General features: G+C 54.1%; 2 protein-coding genes across 6 annotated transcripts in view; one reads left to right on the forward strand and one right to left on the reverse strand.

The window, feature by feature from the left end:
- The window catches only part of SAMD4B (sterile alpha motif domain containing 4B), a 37,133-nt gene extending 35,827 nt beyond the window's left edge, over positions 1–1,306 (reverse strand). Inside the window, exon 1 of the mRNA XM_043598944.1 lies at positions 1,187–1,306. The gene's annotated coding sequence lies outside the window, so the exon portion shown is untranslated. The remainder of the gene's footprint in view (positions 1–1,186) is intronic.
- Positions 742–10,797, forward strand: GMFG (glia maturation factor gamma). 5 transcript variants are annotated; one of them, XM_043598952.1, is made up of 7 exons: positions 742–765; positions 6,680–6,776; positions 6,902–6,951; positions 7,766–7,815; positions 9,719–9,801; positions 10,306–10,379; positions 10,562–10,797. In XM_043598952.1, coding segments are annotated over exons 2-7 (330 nt in total). In that variant the 5' UTR covers positions 742–765; positions 6,680–6,775; the 3' UTR covers positions 10,634–10,797. The 5 variants fall into 5 exon arrangements, with proteins under 5 accessions (XP_043454887.1, XP_043454884.1, XP_043454886.1 ...); XM_043598949.1 differs by lacking the exon at positions 742–765 and adding an exon at positions 1,746–2,241; XM_043598951.1 differs by lacking the exon at positions 742–765 and adding an exon at positions 1,748–2,060.
- The last annotated feature ends 4,211 nt before the right edge of the window (positions 10,798–15,008 follow it).

Below are 15,008 nucleotides of genomic sequence, written 5' to 3' on the forward strand. Positions count from 1 at the left end.
ATGGGATCGAAATTCTCCACAGAGATTTCAGTGAACCTCTGGAGGAGATATTTGGGATAAGTGAGGGAGGTCTGCGGGGAAGATTCGTAGGGTATGTGAGGGTGATCTCTAGGGCATTTCGGGGTGGTGAGACTTGGGGGAACAGAGGTCTTTGGGAGAAACCCTTGGGATCTGTGGAAGGATCCCAAGGGACGACTCCATAAAGGGGGGGAGTGTGTCTGAGAGATGGCTGGGGTGTGTGCGTGCGTGCGTGTGTGTGTGTGTGTGTGTGTCGGGGGAGTCATCTGGGTGACTTTTGGGGACCTGAGGACATCTCAGGGAGTCTCTGAGGAAGTCTTTCGGGGTACACTGGGGACATTCCAAAGGACATGGTGGCGGGGAGGGGGCTCAGAGATTTGGGGGGCCACGACAGGAACGTCTCCCAGGCGATTTCTGGTACGGAGATAGGTAGGAGGGAAAATTCTCGGGGACGTGTGACAAGGAAGTCCGGGCAGATTGTGGGGATATGCGAAGTAGGTGTCTGGGGGAGATTTCTGGAATGTGCGGGGTCTGCAGGGGCTCTCCGGGAGACTGCAGGAGATTTTTAGGGCTTACGAGGGAGGCTCGGGGAGGAGATATGACACACATTGTTGGAATAGACGAGGAGTGGCCTCCGGGGAATATTTCTGGACGGAGGAGGAGGATGGGGGATCTGGGGCCAGAGGAGGGGTTCGCTGAGGAAGATTTCCAAGACCTACGCCGGTGTGTGGACAGGACTGTGGGGAGGTAAGGGGGGGGGGGTCTCTCGGAAAGATTCCGGGCCGGAGGAGGGGTGCGGGTTTCCAGGGGGCTCGGGGGCAGGTTTCGGGGCGCCGTGGGAACGCCCTCCTGGGAGGTGTCCGAGGCAGACCTGCGGGGGGTGGGGGTCGCGGGGAAGGTCCCCTGGCCCGGCCCCTCGCGGTCCCCAGGGTGTGAGGAGGGTTTCGGAGGGAAGCGTCCCAAGCGGCCCCGGCGGGCGACTCGAGAGTCGGGGCTGGGGGATTCTCTCGAGGGCCGGGACCCCCGAGGCCCGCGCTCGCCGCCGCCCCGCGGCTCGGGGTCCCTGAGGGGGCGGGGCCGCCCGCGCGGCCTGGGGCGCCCTGAGGTGAGCCCGGCGCGCCCCGACCCGCCGCCGCCCCGCCGCCGCCCGGCCCTGCCCGCGACTCACCGCCTCGGCCTCAGCCGCCGCTGCCGCCGTTCGGGCCTCGTCGGGCCCCCGCCGCCGCCGTCGCCCCCTCTCCGGCCCGCGAGCTCCCCTCCCTCCTCCCGCACCGACCACCGCCGCCGCCGCCGCCGCCGCCGTCGCGCTGCGTCACCGCGCCGTGCGTCACCGCCCCTGGCCCCGCCCCGCCGGGGCCGCCGCGCGCCGGCATTAGCTCACGCCGCGGTGACGAGCGGCGCGCCCGCCAACGGGCGGCGAGGGCAGCCCGAAGGGCGGGAGGTGTGCGCGGAGAAAGGCGGGGTCCCGGCGGAGAGGGGAGCGCCGGGGGTTGAGCGAGGCCCAAGAGGCCCGCCCCCTGCGCGGTGGGATTGGCTGGCCGCGGGGCTGACGGGCAGGCGGCCCCGCCGGGGCCTCGGGGCCGGCGGGCGGGGAGGGGGCGGGGCGCGCGCGGCGTTGCCACGGGCAACGGGCGCGGCGGAGCCGGGGATTGGGCCTCCCGGCCCGCAGGGGGCAGTCTCGCGCGCGTCTCCCCCAGCAGCCGCTAGCTAAGTCACAATTCCTGAACCTGGTGATCGGGCGCGCCTCCCTGCCGCTCTTGCACGCCCGGCTTGAGGCCTGGGCCCAGCTGGGCCGAGCCGCCAGGTTACGAGTTGGCGCTCAGGTTTCTGGAGTCTCAGCTTTTACCACCGCAGCCCTCTCTGAGCCTGTTGCTTCGTCTTTCAATTGGGACTAGGATTGAAAGAGACGATGCGTAGAAAGCGCTTGGCACAATGGAGGCCGTCAACAAATGGGAGTTGTTGCTTTGACTATTGTAATCTGTTCATTCCACAAACTTTCCTGGATCTGGTGACTAAGCGGAGCGGGGGCCCTCACCCAGAAGGTGACAGAGAAATGGCTTGTTAGAGGAACTCAAAGAAAATGCGGTCGGGGTGGATGGAGTGTAGAGCTCCAGGCAAGGAGCGGTGGGAAATGAGCTGTGGCCAGGTGTTTGGCCGCTTGAGGGAGTTTGTCTTGAGGACACTAGGGAGCCATGGAAGGGCTTCAAGCCAGGGAGAGTCATGGTGAGTTGCGGGTTTGGAAAGATGGCTCTGGCTTTCATATGGAGCATGGATTGGAGGAAGTATAAAACTGGGGGCCTTCAGTCCAGGGAGGCCGTCGGGGTGGGACTGAGGCGTTTGCACCAGGGGGGACTTTGGGAAAGGGAGGGGGTGTGGACGTGGGGGGTGGGGGGACGCCCAGGAGGCCGAGTGAACCTGCCCTGGGACTGGCTGGCTGAAGATGGGGAGAGAGGGTGAAATCCAAGAAAAGGTCCCTGGCTGGGGCATTGGGGGTTGGTGGTGCCTCCCAGAACAGGTCTGGAAGATTCTGAGCCCAGTGCGGGCCACCCAGCAGCAGGGGCCAGGAGGCTGCATAGCCCTGGCTCTGGAGCTTAAGAGAGAAATTGGGGCTGGGGACCAAGATTTGAGGATCACCAGAGGTGGTGACTGAAGTTGTGGGTGTTAGCGATCTAGCCTGGAGAGGGTATGAGGGTGAATGGAGACAAGGACCCAACAGAACCCTGACAGAAGGGGACAACCTAAGGTTTAAGCAAAGGAATCGAGAGTCTCGAAGATTGGAAAGGAGCAGCCAGACAGAAAGGCAGGCGTGAGAAAAGGTCATTTCATGCCAGGGTGGGGGATATCACAAACCCCATCCACTACCCTTACATTTAAGCAAAAACTTTCACACCCTATAGAGTAGTTGTGCTTGAAAGACACACAAAGACTCATTTATTCATCCAACAATACTTAGGTACCTAATATGTATGTGTCAGGTGCTGTTCAAGGTTCTAGAAATTCAACAGTGGAACAAAGCACACAAATATCTCCGCCCGACGCTTATGTTCTGGTTGAGGGGACACAAACCATAAATAAATAAACACAATGTGACTCAGTGATAGTACTATGGAGTAAAATAAAGCAAGCCGAGGGGATGGAGTGATGAGTTCAGCACTATTTTAGATGGGGAAAGACTTCTTGGATCAGGTGAGATTTGAACAGGTATCTGAAGAAATGAAGGGGTTCGGGCACCCAGGTGGCTCAGTTGGTTAAGTGTCTGACTTTTTTTTTTTTTAATGTTTGTTTATTTTTGAGAGAGAGAGACACGGCGGAGCAGGGGAGGAGCAGAGAGAGAGGGAGACACAGAATCTGAAGCAGGCTCCGGGCTCTGAGCTGTCAGCACAGAGCCCGATGTGGGGCTCAAACCCATGAACCGTGAGATCATGACCTGAGCCGAAGTCGGATGCTTAACCGACTGAGCCACCCAGGCACCCCAGCATCTGACTCTTGATTCTGGCATGGGTCATGATCTCACGGTTCATGGGTTTGAGCCCCGCATTGGGCTCTGCACTGACAGTGTAGAGCCTTCTTGGGATTCTCTCTCTGCCCCTCCCCTACTCTCTCTCTCTCTTTCTCAAAAATAAATAAGTAAACATTAAAAAAAAAAAAAAAGGAAATGAAAGGATAAACCGTAAGGGGAAGAGGGTTCCAGGGAGAAGGAACAGCAAATGCAAACAGCAACAGTGGCAGGATTATTTGCAGAACCACAAAGAGGCTAACGTGGCTGGAGTGGGGTGAGCAAAGAGGACGGTAATAGAAGACAAGGTCCAAGCGGTAATTGAAGAGGGGTGGTGGCAAATAAAGGCCACCGTAAGGACTTTAGCTTTTACCCAAATAATATGGAACCATAGGGGGATTTTGACAGAGGAAGTATGTTGCACGCCTTGGGTTTTATTAGGATCCCTCTAGCAGTCCTAGAGAGTACTCTAGAAGAGTAGACTGTGTGAGGGGAAACAGGGGGACAGTGAGGAGGCTGCTGGGAGAGTGAGGACAGGGAGGAGGCTGCTGGGCAGGACCAGAGTACAGGCCATGGTGGTGGTGGGGAGGGTGGGAAGTGGGCAGGTTCTGGTTACATTTTGAATTTCAGAACCAGGAAGTTCTGATGTATGCTGAGCTGGGTTAAAGATGACTGAGATCCATGGGGCGCCTGGGTGGCTCAGTCAGTTGGGCGGCCGACTACAGCTCAGGTCATGATCTCGCGGTCTGTGACTTCGAGCCCCGCATCGGGCTCTGTGCTGACAGCTCAGAGCCTGGAGCCTACTTCCGATTCTGTGTCTCCCTCTCTCTCTGCCCCTTCCCTGCTTGCTCTCTCTCTCTCTCTCTCTCTCTCTCTCCCAAATAATAAACATTAAAAAAAATTTAAAGATGACTGAGATCCAGGTGGACACATCCGCTGGGCAGCTGCATGTAGGAGTCTAGAGTTCAGGGGGAGGCCCAGGCTGGAGAAGTACTGAGGGCGTCCCCTTTGAAAGCTGAGAAACTGGATGAGATCAGGAGGCGAGGAAGGTAAATGGAAAAGAGAAAGGGACAAAGGACTGAGCCCCTAGAACACCCCACTGTCAAAAGGAAGAATCAGCAAGAGAAGCCAAGAAGGAGCAGCTAGAGGACTCGGAGGAAAACCAGGCCAGGGTGTTGTTCTGAAAGCCAAGTGAAGAAAGTGTATCAGGGCACAGGGAGTGATGGACGGTGTCACACGCAGCCGACAGCACATGACAGATGAAGACTGAGAATTGACCATTAGGTCATTGGTGGCCCTGACAAGGGTATGTCAGGGAATGGGGACAGGAGTGACAACCTGCTGGGAGAGAGTTGAAGAGAAAATTGGGAGGAGAGACTGCAGGCAGTGCGCGTAGACGATTCCTTCTAGAAGTTTTGCTAAAAGGGAAGGAAATGAATGGGCAGTGGCTGGGTGGAAGATAGGATTGTTAGTGTTTAAAAAGGAAGACATAACCCCACGTGGAGGCCGAGAGGAAAGATCCAGTGGGGGTGGGAACATTGGTGATGCAGAGAGAGGGAGGACAGCCACAGTGAGACCGTAAGCAGATGGGACAGGGTGGGAACCAGTGCCCATGGAGGGGCTTGAGGAAAGCTTGTTCACTACACTTGTCCATGGGGCCAGCACAGCGGGCCAGCCAATGTGGAGCTGGGACCTGTGAAGATTCTTTTTTTTAATGATTATTTATTTTTGAGAGAGGCAGCAAGTGGAGGGAGAGGACAGAGAGAGAGAGAGAATCTCAAGCAGGCTAAGCGCTGTCAACACAGAGCCTGATGCGGGGCTCGAACCCGTGAACTGAGAAATCATGACCTGAGATGAAACCAAGAGTCCGGCGCTTAACCGACTGAACCCCCCCCCCCCCCCCCCCGCGCCAGGTGCCCCTATGAAGAGTCTCTTTGGTTTGCTTATATTTTCTCACTGAAATACATGGAATTTTCTCGTACATTACATTCCCCTTTATTTCTCCTTTGTATGACAGGACATTATATTGATTCGGGGGGGGGGAGGAATTTATGTACATAAGTAGGTTACATTACCCAGGAATTTCATTTCAGAGTGGGAAAGGGGCAACACAAAATGCACTGAATAAAAAAGGGGGTACCAGTCTGACAGAATTGAACACCACTGTTGTAGGGCCGATTATTAGGCCCCTGAGGTTGAATGGCAGGCAAAAAATTCACCATTACCTGGGCTCTGTGGAGCCTCCATTTCCCCATCAGCACAACAAATGACAGTTTGATTAGCAAACATCCCTAAGTTCCCCCTTTTCTGCTCCAGAATTAAAATATTCCAGATGGGAGAGATCCAGGAAAGCTTCCTGGAGGAGGGGAGGAGTTAAAGAGCTCATTGAGTATGTACTGAGTATTGAGTATGTCCACCATACCAGGAGGTATGTGAAGCTATTTTATCCTCACAAGAATCCTGAACCAGAGGGGCGAAGTTATTTAGCTAGGATCACACAGCAAGGCAGCATTCGAACCCAGGTCTAGGTGATTGCAAAGCCTGGGAGGTCCTGGCAGATGAGGGGAAGGAAGGAAGGGGAGGGGCCTTCTGAGACAGTTGTCCCAGAATGGGCATAAACAGGATGTGGTGGTGGATGAAACCTTTCCCCTGCCCCACACCCCGCCCCCTGAAGCCTTGGTCCCCACCCCTAGAAGACAGCGGAACTGAGAAAAGAAGAGGCCTGTGGACAGAAAAGTCATGGTCAGGGGGCCAGGGGTTGTATGGGAAGGGCTGGGGGCTGGGAGAGTGCCTGGGTGAAGGTCAGGCTGTGGGATAGAGGTCAGGGGCTAGGAGGGTGACCCCTGTGGCAAAGGGCCTGGCTGGGGGGAAGAGAGATGCCGTTTCCGGGTTTAGCCCCAGGCAGGCAGATCCTTGGGTCCCTTGACCGTTCCCCAAGTGTGCCTGCTGAGAGGGCTGGAGTCCAGCCTCTACTCTGCACCCCAAGGGTGTGCATGGTAAGGGACAGTGTCTGCCCTAAGGAAAGGGCACTTTTTCCTAATGTTCACAGAAGCATCCTATGAGCCGTCAGGGCCCTCCTCTTTACTAGTGGAGAAACTGAGGTTTGGGGAAGGGAGCAGGGGCTGGGTCCAGGTCAGCTCAGCTATTCTTGGGCTTCCCTGGCAGTCTGATTCCCTGGTGGTGTGCGAGGTGGACCCAGAGCTAAAGGAAAAGCTGAGGCAATTTCGCTTCCGAAAGGAGACGGACAACGCAGCCATAATAAGTGAGTGTCATCTTCTCCCCTGGAAGGATGGGTGAAGGGGTGGGGACAAACAAGGAAGTCTGCGCCAGTGTCACGGGCGGGCGGATGGAAGGGGCGTCTAACCCCTGTGTGCCATCCCTCCCCAGTGAAGGTGGACAAAGACCGACAGATGGTGGTGCTGGAGGAAGAATTTCAGGTGAGGGGCTGGGAGGGATGGGACCCCCCCCCCCCAGAAGTGCAGGGTGGGACTGGGAGAGCCAGGGGGCTGGAACTGATGCTCAGAGCTTGACACTGGGGGCCAGAAAGGCCTGGGGGTCAAGTTCCGGCTCAGTTGTGACTCGAGGCAAGAGATTTCACCTGCATGGGTCTGTTTCCTCATCTGTGAAATGGGGATACCGGGACCTCTCTCTCAGGGTTGTCTATGGATTCAATGATTTAATCCTTGTAGTGGGTTTAGAAGAAGGCCTGGCTCAGTGAAATGATGATGATGACGGTGACGATATTTTATTGGCACTTAAATGAGAGTTTCCAGAGAAGTAAAAAAAAAAAACGAGCGGAAATCCTGTAAAAGGGTAGAGCCCACCCTTTCTTTCCTCGCTGTCTTTATCAATAACATGGGGATGATAATAAAGCTTACTTCATAGTATCGTGGTAAGAATTTGGGGGAGGGTGGCCCACGGAGGCTGACGCTGGGGCTGATCGACGGGAGGGGGAATTGGCCAGGAGCTGGGCTCTCTCAGGTCCTCTGAAAGGCAGTGCAGCAAATGGTTACAATTTGAACCCAGGTTCAAATCTGAATCCTGCTGCTCGCTATCTGCAACCTTGAACAGGTGTCGTAACAACTCTGGGCCTCAGTTTGCTTACCTGTAAAGTGGGGGGTAATAACAGAACCTACCCCACAGCCTTGTGGGAAAGGTCAATGAGTTGATCTATGTGTGTTTCTTAGACCAGTGTCTTGGCAAGTGCTTGGAAGTGCTTCTTTAATGTCAGTCTTTTCTCCCCCCCCTCAGAACATTTCTCCAGAGGAACTAAAAACAGAGCTGCCAGAGAGACAGCCGAGGTATTGTGGGGGAAGGAAGGGGAGGGTCAGGCCAGGGGGAGAGGGGTGATGATGAAGGAACAGACAGAGGGGCCCCTTGGATTCCTGCCTTAATCATGGGCTCTGATCCGTGTTTGAGGCCATGAATTCACACCCCATGACCTTTTGTTTATTGCAGAGTTTTATACTGACAGTCACGTGACATTAGAGCTGGATTATTTTTTCCTTTGGGTACAAACTTTGTTAGATTTCGGTCTCCTTATTGCATTTCATTAAACAAAAAATGAAAAAAAAATTTCCTTTTTCAACGCACGAGAATATTTGGGGCGGCAGAGGAGTTATTTGACCTTTAACGATTGGAGGGAATCCTGTGCGAAGCCACACGAGGCTGGTGCTTTTTGTATGGAGGAGCTCTTTGACCCTTCTATGAAATCTAGTCTGTTTAGAGTTTTCATCTCCACTGGGGTGAATTTTGGGTGCCCCGGGATTGCAACCCTCAATCTCAGGCTCTAGATCTCAGCCAGGATCAGCTCCCTAGGTATCTGACAAGTATAGTCACATTGGGCCTCATCGACAGAAGGGAAGCCTCAAACACAGGGCTTTTTTTTTTTTTTTTTAAGTTTATTTACTTTGAGAGAGAGAGAGAGAGCAAGAGTAGACAAGGGACAGAGAGAAAGGGGGAGAGAGAGAATCCCAAGCAGGCTCCACACTGTCAATGCAGAGCTCGATGTGGGGCTCGGACTCACAAACTGTGAGATCATGACTTGAGCCAAGATCAAGAGTTGGATGCTTAACTGACTGAGCCACCTAGGTGCCCCTCGAACACAGGGCTTAATGCTCTGCGGCTGCCTGCCATCTGGAAATTTTTTATGGTTTTATCTTTGAATTTGTGTTTTGTGTAAGGGTCTGATAGGACAATGGAGCATGTGCTGGGGGCTGGGAGCCTCCTCCGGCTCATACATGGTCCCTCCTCCAGCCCTGGACAGCTTCTCCCCTGCTCACTGCCACCCAGTGAGTGCTGCTGCCCTCTGCCCCAGTCAGGGGCCTGAGTGCACATGTCGGGGGAGGGTCAGAGTCAGGGTCAAGGTTGGCACACACCCCCTGCATGACAAGTTCCAGGGTTTGTCTGCAAGCATCTGTACTTCCCCTGCGTGTGTGCTCATGCCCAAGAGAGCCTGACTTTACGTAGCAAACGTGAAAAGACTGTAATCACGGGGCACCCAGGTGGCTCAGTCTGTTAAGCATCCAACTCCAGATCAGGTCATGATCTCCCAGTTTGTGGGTTCGAGTCCCTCATCGGGCTCTGGGCTGACAGCTCAGAGCCTGGAGCCTGCTTCGGATCCTGTGTCTCCTTGTCTCTCTGCCCCTCTCCCATTCACACATGCTTTCTCTCTCTCAAAAAAAGTAAACTTAAAAAAACCAGAAAGACCACAGTCAGTCTGGAGACAGACTGCAGAAGAAGAACAGCCTTTCTCCTGCCCTTGGAACAACAGGCCCCATGTGTTCATTTTGCGCTGGGCTTGGCAAGTTATGTGGCTGGCCCTAGTCTCAGGCCAGAGATCTAGAGCTCTGGACAGTACTGCATAGTGCTTGAGCCCTTACACCCCGGCACTGAATTTCCTGGGCTCAAATCTTTCCTCTGTCCACAGAACCTCGGGTAAGTGACCTTACCTCTCTGGGCCTCAGTTTTCCCATCTGTAGTATGGGGATAATAATAGCACTTATGTCATCGGTTATTGTGAATCGAACAAGCACCTCCTATTTGATTTTCATTTTGCATTTGAGGCCAGTGTCCTGGGTCTCATCTGTTAACCCTAGGCTGTCAGACTCAGGCAAGATTTCAAGACTGTGGGCTCCGGCAATGGGCCCTGGACCTGGGCGCCAGGCCGAAGTATTGAATTTGAATCCCCTTTCACTGGTGTAGGTTCGTGGTTTACAGCTACAAGTATGTGCACGAGGACGGCCGAGTGTCCTACCCCTTGTGTTTCATCTTCTCCAGCCCCGTGGGTGAGACACAGCTGACACCTGTCCTGATAAGGGGGGGGTCTTAGATGCTGTGTGTGCGGCATGTGAGAGCGTGTATGTGGGTGCAGGTACGTGTGAGCGGGCACTGTGTGAATGTGTGTATACGTGACTTGGTGAGTACGGGAGCGTGTGGTGCATGTGGTGTGTGCGTGTGTGTGGTGTGTGGGTGTTGGGAGGGCAGCGGGGTGGGGGTGGGGGCTCAGATTCTTTAAGAACCCACCCATCCTCCTCAGTCCCAAGGTGTATAAGCAAGTTAGCCTCTTCCTTTTCCTTAGAAGCCCTGTCTGGCCTCTAAACCATCTCCAGGAACCCTCGGAATAGCAAGCCCCCAAACAAGTCCCAAAACTCTGAGTAGAGCTTCAAGAGACCACCTTGGAACAGCTCCCAAGACCCTTAGAAAAACTTCAGGGCCTGTATGACGTTGCTAGGGCCTTAGTGATAACCGGGGTCCCCCAGTTATGCTCCCTTCTCCTTTTTCCCATGCAGGCTGCAAGCCTGAACAACAAATGATGTATGCGGGGAGTAAAAACAGATTGGTGCAGACGGCGGAGCTCACGAAGGTCTGGGCCTGGGGCTGGGGCTCCCCAGTGTTAGGGAGGAGGAGGGGGAGGGTCTGGGCTTCCAGGTCTGAGGGAGGATGGGCTGAGGGTCCGCGACTCCAATTCTGAGGGAGGAAGGGGCCGGCGTGCTCGCCCTCTGAGTTCCTGATTGGATCTCAACGCTGAGACCTCTCCCCGCCCAGGTGTTTGAAATCCGCACCACTGAAGACCTCACCGAGGCCTGGCTCCAAGAGAAGTTGTCTTTCTTTCGTTGACCTCTGGGTTGGGGAACTGAAATCCTCATGTCTGAATTCCTGAAGAGACTGGGAACTCGGACCCCTAAGGACCTGACCATCCGAAACCCTAAAGAAATTAAAATGCAAGAACTCCTCAGCGGGAGGAGTTTAATTTAAAGAAATTAAAATGCAAGAGATCCTCAGCTCTCCGTTTGTTTCTCATTGTGGGCCCTAGCCCACAGTCCCTGCAGTACCGGCCTTGGGCCAGCAGAGGGCAGGCAGACCAAGTGGATGGCCGTGAGTCCCAGGAGGAAAAGAGGATACCGATTTCTCAGAAAGGGAGGGGCCTGTAGGTTTTTCTAGGGTGTGTGGGTGGGTGGGAGGATGGAAGGGGGGGCTAGGTTTCCTGGAGGAATGGGAAAATATCTGAATCCAGGAGGGGCCACTCCCAAGGGGAATAAGGACACCTGGATTCCTGAGAGGAAAAACGAGGCCGAGTGCCCATTTTCCCTCCTCCCACTTGCCCACCCCCGGCTCTAGGGGCATCAGACATTAGCCTGCACTGAATGCTACTTTCCTCAGTGAGCCCCAGGCAGGAAGAATTTAAAGGCAGAAAAGTTGTTAAAGGATCAAATGTAATTGCTTCAAGGGCTTTGCCGGGGTGAGTGGTTTGTGTACTTAGGTAGGCCTGGGGGCCCCAGACTGGGATAGGGGAGAGGATCCTGGACTCTCAGTGGACCCCTGAGGGGTATGAGGTTGAAGGGCAGGAAAGGGACACCCTACCCGCCCCAGTCTGGAGAGTTTTCTTTCTTCTGGCATCTCTGAGGCTTTGACTCTCTCAGGCTCTCTTTGTCCCTGAGGGACATTTATTGAGCACCCACGGTGTACCAGGGTCCGAGAGTTCTGAGATGGGCAGGTCTTCACAGAGATAAATCACCCTTTCTTTCTCTTTGCTTCTCCTCCTGGTCTCTGTTCCTCCCTCTGTCCCCAGATCCAGGGACCTGGGAGCTCCCTCCCCAACCCCCCCCCCTTCCAGGTTCCCTGTTGAGAGGTGTTCGTTGCCATGGAAACAGTGACACAATGACCTTGGGTTTGGGCAGCCCCTCCCCCAGCCCTGTCATTCCTGGGGGAGGGTCCACAAGCCCAGCTCCAAGCCCTCCCCAGCCCTCCCAGCCAGAGCACACCATCCCCCTCATCACTCCGCTCAACTCAACACTTGCCCCCCTTGTTTCCAGACTGGACCAGCCCTTTGCAAAGATAAGTCGCCCCCCTCTCTCCGCCCCCTGCCAGCATTTGGGGGAGGGGCGGATTTGAGCTCCTCTCTGACACCAGTCCTGGTGCCCTCCCCACCCCATCTCTGGCCAGGCACGTCTCTACTTCTCCCTCTGATCATAGCCTCAGTCTCTGATGGCTAGAGATGGAAGAAGAGGGCCGGGGATAGGAGGGGCCGTTCAATTAAGAGGCCAAGCAACTGCCCTCCTGCAGAGGTCTGAGAGGCAAAAGAACTTGTCCAAGGTCATGCACTTACGTGATCAAATTAATAACAGTTAACGCTCTGATTGAGGGCTTCCTATGTGCCAGGTACTTCCATAAGCACTTTATAGGTATTAACTCATTTAATCCTTACAATACCCTATGAAGATGGCATCCTTATTATCCCCAATTTACAGATGAGTAAACTGAGGCAAAAATTTTGGCAAAGCCAAAGGTAATTGCCTGAAGTCCCACTGGTAGTGGTTTGTACAGTTAAAACTTCCAACTCAAGGCTATCTGGTGGTCAATGGCCACTCCCTTTCTCAGGCAGGGGGTTTAGGGAATCAGCTCTTCCTCCTTCCCACGTAGTTGAACTTCTGTCGGCATCCAGGCTCATGATTGCAAACAATCCAATCAGAAAGAAGCATGTACGAGGAGTTGCCCAATCAGGAGCAGGGAGTTTGGAAAGCAAGGACCAATCAGAGAGGGTGGCTCTAGGGACTGCCCAATGCAGAGTAGGTTTGGCTAGAGGGATTGTGGGGGAACCAATCAGAGAGGCCATAACAGAATACACTATCCAATGGAGAGTCAGCACAATGGGGCGTGGCTCTAGCTTTGGGGCCACTCCTTCAAGGGGCCCCCAAACAAACTAGGGACCACCTTCTCTCCACCAACCTTCTCCTGGGTTTCCGCAGATCCAGGCTCTGTAATTTTTAAATCCAGGCTGTAGGTTTTCCCTGGGGGCACTTCTCCTTGCTAACCTTCAAGGAAAGTAGGGCTTATGTTGGAGAGGAAGAAACGGGATTTAGGGCAGAACTGAGAATGGCAAAAGGACTTGGCAAAAGGGACCAGTGCCCGGCCTGAAAGCTAGATGCTTTTGGGGTGGAGTTTAAGGTGCAGGGGGGAGTGCAGGGGCTAAGTGTGGGGGGATTGGTGGGTGGACCTAGGCTTGAGGGGCAAACTTAGGTCAGAAAGGGCTGGGGAGTTTTGCTTTGGGCGGAGTCTTGGAGACCGGGTGGACCTAGGCTTGGGGGCGGGGCCGAACTGTGGAAGTGTGAGAATGGTTTTGGGTGTCAGAAAATCTGGGTCAGGAATCAACGCAGAGGGAAACTTCTACCTGTTGCCCTCTTTTCAGGCCAATTCACATTCCCTGACCTTAGGGGACATTCTCTACCCGCCCCCACTCCCCCCCCCCCCCCCCCGGGTATCCCCCTTCCCTTCCAGTGACCCCAGGCTGGGGCATTATGTTTATTGCTGAGTGTGGCCCCTGCAGTGAGTCTGGAGTGGGCCCGGCTCCCAGGCCTTCTCCTAAGAGCCATTCAAGAACACGTCTTTACTGAGCACCTCCTGGGTGCCGTTCATTGTTGTGGACACCAGAGAAAAGTGGTGCCCATGCCACTCCCCTCAGGAGGCTTATAGATCAATGACTAGACAATAGGCAATCAACAGATAAGTACACAGTAAAGAGGCGAAGAAGCAAACACGATGATTAACAAGCATAAGTGCCATGTAGGAAATAAAATGAGGTGATGTGATAGATAGAAATAGTGGGACCTGTTGGGACTATGCTTTTGCTGCCTCCTTAGTCTCTAGGAGAGCCCTCTGGCTCGCCTCCCAACATTTATTATGAAAGATTTCAAACAGGCAGCAGAGTTGAAAATAATTTTACAGTGAACACCCATATACCCACCACCTAAATTCTACCATTAATGTTTTATCTTTTGCTTTATCATAAACCCATCCATCAACCCTTCCGTCAATCCATCTTATTTTTTATGTATTTCAGAGTAACCTGCAGACATGAGGACAATTGGTAGGGGTGCAGGTGTGAACTGGGGCTGGGAAAGGAAGGCCTCTCTGAAGCGATTGCATTTGAGTTAAGACTTGGATGAAAAGGAGGAATCACTACAGTGGGAAAGAGTGCAAAGACCCCAGGAGCTGTGATGAACTGATATATTGGAGAAGTAGAAAGATCATGGTTGGTTGGGACAGGGAAACCAGAGCTCTGGGAAGAGGTCAAGAGGTGGGCGGGGCCAGAGTTTCAGTCTGTGGGGTGGGGGTGGGGCTCTCTGCTTGGGCTCAGGCTCTTTGTTTCCCTATCTCTGAGGATCTCTGTCTCTCTAATTTTCATCTATCTTCTCATCCTGTCTTTTTCCCTCCTGTCCATCCCAGGTCCGCCCTCCCCTTCCTTTCCCTTATCTGTGTGACTTGAGGCAAGTTACCTAACCTCTCTGTGGTTTTATTTTCCTCATCTGTAAAATCAGGATGTGATGGGGCCTCCTCGTCTGGCTCCTGGAAGGATTAACTGAAGTCATGTTTGTGAAGCCCATAGAACCATTCCTGGCGCACAACAGTGCTGGACATGTGTCCACTTTTGCTGTTGTTACTCTTCTCTCTCCGTGCTCCCAGCCCTGGACCTCCGTATCCCATCAGGGAGCACCAGGAACCAGGGTGGGAGGTGGCGGTGGTGATAGTGGTGGTGATGTTGGAATCTGAAGACTGAGTGGGGGGGAATTGTGAGTGTCCTCCGGGGGGCGGGCATCTAATGGTTGTGAGTGGGGTCAAGGTTTACTAGAGGGGAGGCTCTGCAGAGGTGCCCTTGATCTGGGGGTGGGGGGCAAGCAGGCTTTGTGCCATGACGTGACTAGGAAGAATTTAGGGAAGGGGTTTGGCAGAGGACCTTGATACAGTAGGATCCAAAACTGGAAGGGGTTGAGCTGCCAGGGAGCCAGGGACTGCAATAAGGTGGATTTGGAGGGGAGGCCTTGATGGGTTTGGGGGTCTGGTGAGTATCTCAGAAAGAGGTGGAGAGTGGCCAGAGACACTCAGTGGGATTTGGGGGAGGGGCTAGGGGTCAGCTATTGAATAAGAGTTGGTCAAGAAAGGAATCTAACCAAGGAGGGAGTAGGGAATCCTGGTATCCATGGAAGTCACAGGGAAG

This window comes from Prionailurus bengalensis, chromosome E2 (genome assembly GCF_016509475.1).
Source record: "Prionailurus bengalensis isolate Pbe53 chromosome E2, Fcat_Pben_1.1_paternal_pri, whole genome shotgun sequence".
Classification (NCBI taxonomy): Eukaryota; Metazoa; Chordata; class Mammalia; order Carnivora; family Felidae; genus Prionailurus; species Prionailurus bengalensis.